The 8,856-nt window shown below is 40.3% G+C and overlaps 1 protein-coding gene across 1 annotated transcript; it reads left to right on the top strand.

Moving 5' to 3' along the window:
• Positions 1-1,956: 1,956 nt before the first annotated feature.
• On the top strand, positions 1,957-8,476 carry LOC116719544 (hydroperoxide isomerase ALOXE3-like). The gene is made up of 14 exons (XM_032562082.1): positions 1,957-2,962; positions 3,174-3,378; positions 3,480-3,561; positions 3,758-3,880; positions 3,961-4,064; positions 4,244-4,410; positions 4,490-4,633; positions 5,095-5,298; positions 5,388-5,474; positions 5,552-5,721; positions 6,487-6,608; positions 6,685-6,785; positions 7,179-7,349; positions 7,910-8,476. The coding sequence occupies exons 1-14, from the start codon at positions 2,819-2,821 to the stop codon at positions 8,087-8,089; spliced, it is 2,004 nt and encodes a 667-aa protein (XP_032417973.1). The 5' UTR covers positions 1,957-2,818; the 3' UTR covers positions 8,090-8,476.
• Positions 8,477-8,856: the final 380 nt, after the last annotated feature.

The raw sequence follows: 8,856 nt of genomic DNA, 5'->3' as shown, positions 1-8,856 counted from the left end.
AGGCAGGTGGGAAGGACGGGATCCCCTCTGAGCACCAGCGCTGCTTGGAAGTACCGGACGGCTCCGAACTTCGTAAGAAGTCATCCCGGTCCTACTCAACTTTTAAACACACAGAAACTTTTAAAAATGTAATTTTCTTATGTTCCTTTAGCTTAATTGAACTAATTGTTTTTATTAAGAAAAAAGTGAACATGAAGAAAAGAATTTCTGTATAATATTGCAATACCATGCTTCAAATGTTTTAAGTATCAAACTGTTTTCAATATTTTCTGTCAAAGTTTGAGCAGAGAAGCAAATAAAAAACAGAAGCCATGAAATGTTTCAATCAAGTAATTTCTTATTATATAAGCAGTTTTAGTTAACAAAAGCTAGGCTTTGGTTGTTGATTAAGTAATTACAACATACTCAGATTTATTAAGTTAACTTAAGTTATGGTCACTGAAATTTCACAAGTTAATGGAACTCAAAATTATAAACCTGTTGGGTTTTTTTAGGCAGTGAATTTGCATATTTTTAAGCAAGGTGAACTAATTAGATTTTACAGTGTATCTCTGGACCTGAGATGCTACTCACACATAGAACCTGGACTTCCTGCAACAACTCAAGAAGTCTGACCTTCCACTGTCCAGCCTGTCCTGTGTTCATCCATCACTATGTGGTCTGGATCATCCACAGAAGAAGGTAGGTTCACACTGCAGGGAACAGTCAGTTCTTTTAGAGAGGATTATCAGGGCTCAACTTCTCTAGGACTTGTAGAGGTCTAGATGGGAAGAAGGTCAGGCTATTGGCCCTACGTCACTAATCATTCAAAGCGTCATGACGGACGTCGGAAGTGAGGATCTGGAGTGTTGAACTGAGCGACTGAAGTTGTTTTTGTCAGTCTATTCCCGGCTTCTTCTTGTTCGAGTTGAGTTCATTTGTCTTTGCGCGTAACACACCTGGTTGGGGCTCATAAATGGAGGTATTTACAGAAGCGTGAAACAGCTAGCTACCTCCTCCCTCCTGACGTGTTGATCAAATTACCGACTTTGACTGAATTCACACCAAATGATTTATATCACTATGTCATAAACAGCGGTTCCCTTTACACCGGAGCAGCATTAAAAACGTACAGAAGACGCTAACCAGTTTTTTTTCTTCGTACATGCTAGGCTACAGGACGGTGGGGGACTGTTTCCATGGTTACTGACGGTTAGACGCGTACCTTCTCCATAATGCGATAGTTGATATCTTTCTAAGCATACATACATATAAAGTATATGGAGGTTAATCTTCTTACCTTGTAAAAAATAAAAATAAAAATCCCCGGTTACACTGCCTGCCAACATGACCATAATGGTCAAGTTTTTTTTTTGACCGTAGTGGTCAGGTTGGCTCCTATCCATCGCCGCCGCATCTTTCCTTGTTAAAAGTTATGAAATAAAATGACAAGTTTGTTTTTCACCCCTGTCTTTTTGTGCAGCCGACCGCGCAGCACCCTGTGACCATTTTTACTTCGAAATCAACTAAATAACAGCGATATTAGGCTACCAGATGTGCGGGGTTTAAGGCGTTGATAGTTTTGACGTCCGTTATGGCGGAGCGGGCAGAGTTTCGAAGGGAGTGACGTCACGTGTAAAGGGTCAATAGAAAAATAAATAAAAAGGAACAGAAGTCAGTGCAAAAGCCTTGTGAAGATAGAAAGACATAGTGTGTAGAAGGATTCCATGCTGGTCTGCCTGAACTTGGCCCATAAAGCCATTTCGGATCATTTCTCTTGAACTCATTTCTGTACATCATAAAATCTTTGCTTAATCAGCAGGAAGCAGTTTAACTCCCGAGTTATGTTTTTAGTAACTCAAAAGTTCCTGCTCTCACATAAAGTCCAGTAAGAGGACCTCACTGGACCCAGCTAAGAGTAGGTTTTATGTCTCTGTCAGTTTGACCTCGTTTTCCTTGTTCTCACCTGCTGTGATGCCACAAGGTTAATTTCGCTGATTTTACTCGTGTGTTTGAAGAGGAAAATACAAATTTCCACAGCGCTCCAATGTAAAGATGTAAAACAAAAATTTATTCCACAGTTTTTTGCGCCATCCTTTGCAAGAGCAAAATTCCAAAATAACCTCCACAAAACAAACTACGGTTGGAAAACCGTGTGGCTCTGTCGATTTTACTTGCAGCGCCTTTCCTTCTCTCTGCTTTCCTCTGACCTTCGCTAAGGCACACCTCATTTACATAAATTGCAAAATGGCCAATTAAGTTATAAAGCATACAAACTTAAAATTAAACACTTATTCACAATTAAACATTATGAAATTAGCTACATGCAATATAATACTGATACCTAAACCTCAACAAATGCACTTATTAAATTACTAATTAAACAAATAAGTTTTGACAGTAACTGAATATTTTGTACATTAACTTGGCCTCCACACCCACATTGCCCCATCCAAGCTATATGCTGAGGAAGGAGTGATCCAGTCAAACCAGCTTCTGTTGAGCAAATGTTCTGAAGAATGAAATTTCAGTTGAGTGGGAGTTATGTGTACATTTCTGGGGTATTTCAGTTGACGTTTTTATTAGTAACTATTGGCCAATATGACTGTTTCAACCAGACCACCCCCACAGTAACTGAGAGTATAAAAAGGCTGATCCACCACCTGGTCTTATATCAGCTCAAGCAGGACTTCAGAAAATCATCTTGGTCAAGTTGAGGCAAGTAAGAATTATCTGTTGAACAAACAGGTTTGTATTGATGCAAGCCATAATTTCTCCTGAGATTAATGTTGGTTCTTGGTTGTTTCTCTGTCAGGTTTCATCTGTTCTCTAGGAAAACATGGTGGACTACTCAGTAACCGTCTACACTGGAGATGCTGCTCATTACAGCACTTTCCATAGTTTCTACATCACATTGGTGGGGACAGGTGGTGAGAGTGACTGCCAGAAGCTCAGCACCTGGGTCCCATCCTTTACACACAATGTAAGGCTGAAAACTCTTTCTCCTCATCTTCAAACTCTGCACTTTTCATTTTGCTTTCAATGATTTAAACCCTGACCACTCTCCGATATGCTCAGCCAAAGCAGGCTCTTTCATAAGTTTGGTTCAGTCCACTGAGGTTTCTCCTCAACCACTGGGATAAGTTAGTTGAATCTTGGGGAATTCATTTGAGATGTTTTCCTTGTTTTTTCAGCCGTATACTCATAAGGTGGAATGCACCAAGCCACTTGGTGACCTTTTAGCAATCATCATTCAGAAGGAATACCATATCGTGTTCTCAAAAGGCCCGTGGTTTGTTGCTAAGGTGGAGGTGAAATCTCCAATGGGAGACATCTACCAGTTCCCGATCTACAAATGGATCACTGACTGCAAGGATCACTATTACCAGGAGGGATCAGGTTGGTTCACGTTGAGCACCTTGCAGAGAAGGAATACACTGACAATGTGAGGAAGAAAAAGCTCCAACAAATTTTATTGAATAACACTTTTCCTTCTTTAGCCAAGTTTTTCAGTCAAGAAAAACAGAACATCACCGAATTATGTTGGACAAAAGATCTTGAAGAACAGCGGGCCCTCTATTGGTAAGAACCATCCAACCCTTTAATCCTTTATACCTGCTTATCCAGCCTGCCCCATCAGCAAGGGTTAATAAACCCTCTGAAAGGGGAAACATTTCTATAAATGTAGCTCTGTTACTGAACATCATCAGTCATCCTGAAAACATGACGTTGATTTCTCCTTTTCTAAAACCAGTTGTCTCTTTTCTGTTTGTCTTAGCTGGGATCAGCTTAAAGATGGATTACCACACAACATGAAAGCAGAGTCCTATAGTTCACTGCCTCTTGATGTGAGTTTCTACAAGATCAAGGAAATAGAGATGGAGTACACTGGAGCTAAAGCGTAAGATTTCCTTCCCTGGTTTTCCTCCCATCTTAAATGGGTTTTAATTGTTGAACTTAATGATTATTTCCATTGTTTAGGCTTCTTCAGCTAAAACTGGCAGAATGGGCTGAGCACAAGACGAAGTGGACTAATATTGAAGATATAAAACATCTGTACTGCTGCCATCGCACTGAAATATCTGGTACTACGTCATCACTAAGCATGTTTCTGGTTCTGGTAGACACTTCATCATTCACGAATGCTATCTACTGATTCCAGTTTCAGGAATGGCATTCTGTACTTTGACCCAAGGGTCTTTGCAGTTTGGTCAGATTTAGACAGCAGTGAAGGGTGTTTGTTAAAACATGAAATCTTTTTCAGATTATGTCTGTCAGAAATGGCAGGAGGACTCCTTCTTCGGCTACCAGTTTCTGAACGGAGTAAACCCGATGATGATCCAGTGCTGTAAAACTCTGCCTGAGAACTTTCAAGTGACTGATGAGATGGTCTTCAAGGATGGGAATCAGAGTCTGACAGATGAGATGCAGGTGGTTATCTGATGGTGAGTCATGTTTTTAGACTGTTAAGCCTCCTGGTAACTAACTTTCTGCTGAAATTTACAAACAGAAAGGCAACATCTTCTTGTGTGACTACAAGATGTTGGATGGAGTGAAGGCAAACATCATAGATGGGGAGCAGCAGTATCTGGTGGCTCCTCTTGTTTTGCTGCACAAAACTCCTGATGACAAACTGATGCCGATTGCAATTCAGGTGAGGTATTCGTCCAAACTTAGGTGATAGATTAGATAGCCCTCATTTGCTATCAGCGTAGCTCTAAGTCAGGGAACTTTGCTCAACATTTTCAAAACTCTCCGATATGCTCAAAAAAGTAAAGTACAAGTCAGAAAAGTCAGTTAAATTAATTTCTTAGAAGTTTCAGTAAGAGATTCTGCAATATACATGAAAAGGTATTTCAAGTTTAAGTCATGCATCATCAGTATATAGGTGGGGGAACTGCTGTATATCTGACAACTGAAGTTCTTTCTTAAGTCTGCATCAATGACAGTTTGTGAGATGAAACTCATTTGCCTGGACTTAAGGTGTATATGCATTGCTACCTGGATCTGCCTTAGATCCGTTTTACATTTTGTACTGGTTCATTAGCATAGATCAATTTGGGTCATCAAGTGGACCAGAATGATTGTGGATCATTTTCTGTGCTCATCCTGCAGCTGAAACAGATTCCAGCAGAGGACAACCCTGTATTCCTCCCCACTGACTCACGGTGGGACTGGTTGTTGGCAAAGACGTTTGTGAGAAATGCAGATTTTAACATGCATGAACTCAGTTCTCACCTGCTGCGCACCCACCTGCTGGCTGAGGTGTTCGCAGTGGCTCTCCTGCGCCAAATACCCATGATGCATCCTCTCTACAAGGTATTGGGAGCTCGTTGGTTGATCATTAGTTTGAATGTTTTCACACAAAGGTAACTCTGGTGGTGTTGCTAATAAATGACCTATTCCAGCTTCTTATGCCTCACACTCGCTACACGCCGATGATCAACTTCTTGGCACGGAAACTTCTCATATCTGATGATGGTGTTTTCACCAAGGTAAGTAAGGAAAATCACTGAGTCAGAAACTATGTCCACACCTACATCACCAAGTTACAGACACTCTCTCCCCGTAGTTTGCCTCTTCTGGTGGTGAAGGGATGTTCACCATTCTGCGGAAGGCGCTCTCCTCCATGACCTACAGATCCCTCTGTTTACCGGACGACATCTCTGACCGCGGGCTGGAGGATGTGCCCAACTTCTTCTACAGAGACGATGGACTGAAGCTGTGGAACATCATCTACAGGTACAGACCGTTTGCTTTTAACCCTGAGGTAAAAAAAACAACAATCAACTGAAAGTTCTGGTCTAGAACAAGAATTTTAATTATTCTAAAGTGAAATAAGTTGTTATTTTAACTTGATATTGTGAGTAAAATAATGGAGAAATGTGGCTCTTTGACCAGGTGAAGGCAGTTTTTTTTCTTGCATAATGTGAAATAATTATTTGGTTTAAATTGCAGCATTAAGTTAAAACTCAATTCAAGATCAATGAGCTTATAAAACAATGTTTAAACAACTTGTCTGTTGTTAAATAAACTTCATGAACTTTAGTTTCTGAGTTAAAACCAAAACAATTTTCTTGTCGACTTAAACTGCATTTTCAAGGCAGCAGGTGGACTTTCATTTTCTAGTTAAACCACCTTCACATGTTTTAGAGTGTATTTATAAAGTCTCTCTGTGACCTATTGAGGCTTATTTTTGGAGAAAACTGCACCTATAATTCAACCTCAAAGCAGGCAACCACTGTAAAAAAAAAGGAAATATGATGAAGCTGCCATAGTCCTTGGGTTTACTGTGAATACAAAATGTTAAACCTTTTTCATTTCTTCTTATAAGTTAGAATATAAGCAAGTGTTGACATTTTTGCACAGAAAATGATAAAAAGTTATATACATTTTGAAAGATATTTTGGAAAATGTTTATCTTTCTTTTATAAAACATCAGCCTGGCTTTGGGCTGATGTGCTGAGTGTGAACTGCAGCAGGACTGAATCCTGAATGTTCCTACAGCTTTGTGAAGGGAACCCTCCAGTATTACTACAAGAGCGATCAGATGGTCCAGGAAGACCAGGCTCTGCAGCAGTGGATCGGTGATATATATTCACATGGGTTCCTTTCTGAGAAAAACACAGGTCGGTAAATGTTTTCATCCTGGCTTGAACAGTCGGCTTTCTTTCAATACTGAACATGACTTTAACTAATTTCCAGGTATTCCAATAAGATTCGACACCGTAGGCGAGTTGGTGAAGTTTGTCACCATGGTGATCTTCACCTGCTCAGCACAGCACTCGGCTGTGAACACCGGACAGGTGAGTTTCTCGAACTGCTGAAGTTTACGTTAGCTTGTTCAGGAAGTTTCTGACTGACCATCTAAGTGGAGATTCACAGGGATGGTTTGGTATTCCTCCTGGTAGCTGTTACCATAGTAACCATAGAACCATTTCTGCTGCTTACTGATTATTTTCTATGTGGAAAATTTTTGTTTTTGGCCAAACTGATTAAATGAGCTAATAGATAAATTATCATAGGATCACATTTAACATTACTCTTAATTATGGACAAAAAGATACAATATGTTTCTTGCATATCTGATGTATTTTTATTCTAACTGTAATCATCAAAGAAAAGTCAAGACTCATCTAGTCAAACAGAACATCTTGCAGCTGGATCTGATTGGTGTCTGTTGGGTTTGGTTCCTGCAGTATGACTTCATTGGCTGGATGCCCAACACCCCAGCGACCCTGAAATGTCCACCACCTTCCAAAAAGGGAGAAGCTACGGAGGAAACGCTACTGGACACGCTGCCTTCTATAGATGTCACCGTGCATGGGATGGCCACAGTTTGGCTGCTCAGCAAGGTGTCCACTGACGCTGTAAGTAGCCCTGGTTCTGTTAACATGTCTCCAACTGATACCTGATCTCCACCAGTTGGTTCTGGTCACAAACACTGTGTGATCCCGCCAGGCGGCAATAACGTTGACATTAACCCCATCAGATTCTGACAATGACTATGGTCTGGCCCCAATGCTCACACTTCCACCCTTGTTCCGCCCTCCAGCCCTTCAAATGCGCGTTTTTGTTGAAGGTTTTGAGTGCGTGGTCTTTAGCACCGCCCCATTTGGGCTCTTGATACACACTTTGGCCAAGACGCAACCAGGTGGACTTTGGCAAAAACATTCCCTTGCATGTAAGGTTTTTAATTAAAAGGCGGAAATATAGCAATGGGTTTTTCTTTTTTGATAATTGTGACCAGAACCTCTGCTCCATTCGGCCATCATAGAGCAGTCTGACAGTCTTTTTCATTATGTGCATTAATACAGCGCCCTCAACATAATCATCAAATATCACAGATGTATTTTTACTCTGACCTGTATGTAAATAATGACTGAAACCATGATGGAAACCAGACCGAATGTTCCTCTGATGTCAACAGGAGTATCTCGGTAACTACCCAGAGAAGCGGTTTATTGAAGATGTTCCCCTGAACAACATAAAGGTCTTCAAAGAGCAACTTCAAGAGCTGAGTCTGCAAATCGAAGCCAGAAACAAAAAACTTAAGCTGCCTTACACATACCTGGACCCGAAGGTGGTGGAGAACAGCGTGAGCGTGTAGGGTTGGATCCTTCATCGGTTCTGGTTAAGTTAATCCTGAACTAGACAGCATGGTATAAGTTAGGGTGATTCTGGGTTGGTGGAGGGAAGCTGCTGCTGGTTATCTTAGAAAACTTAAATGATTGTAATAAGAACCTTGTGTTTCTGTAAGAATGCAGAACCATCAGGAATTAATTGTGACCTTTGAAGCTGTTTGGAATAAAATAAAAATAACATATATTCTGATTTTTTTATAGTGATTTTAGAGCTGCAGTACTGTCTTTCATGTTTGGGAGCTTTTCAACCACAGCTTGATTAATGGCTAGAGATATTATTCTGATGTTCTTTGTTCCAGGGAATTGAATAACATGTTGAACTTGATTACTTAATAAACTGATTTTAAAATGGCTTCATTAGAGTCTGTCTGGACCTTATTGGGCTTAAAGTTTCAAGTTATATAGCTTTGGGCATTCATTTAACTCAAGGAAGATATTAGTCAGCTGATTCTTTGCTGGCCAATTTATTAGCAGAACTAAGTTAAATTTTTATTAATATTCATGACATTCATATTTGCCAAGTTAAACTAAAATATGAGGCTACAGAATAAGAACGGTTTGGGAGCAGAGCCAAATGTACCACCATTAGCATGCCCATAGGAGTCTCTTTACATCCTGAAACGTAAGTTTGCTTTGACTCTGAAATAGTGTTTAAATGTGTAAGGAAAAATCTGCAAGAGGGAAAAAGTACCGTACCAAGCAGCAGAACCGAACCCCAGGAACATAATTTCAC

This window comes from Xiphophorus hellerii, chromosome 5 (genome assembly GCF_003331165.1).
Source record: "Xiphophorus hellerii strain 12219 chromosome 5, Xiphophorus_hellerii-4.1, whole genome shotgun sequence".
NCBI classification, from domain to species: Eukaryota; Metazoa; Chordata; class Actinopteri; order Cyprinodontiformes; family Poeciliidae; genus Xiphophorus; species Xiphophorus hellerii.
This window is presented reverse-complemented; position numbering and strand designations above follow the sequence as displayed.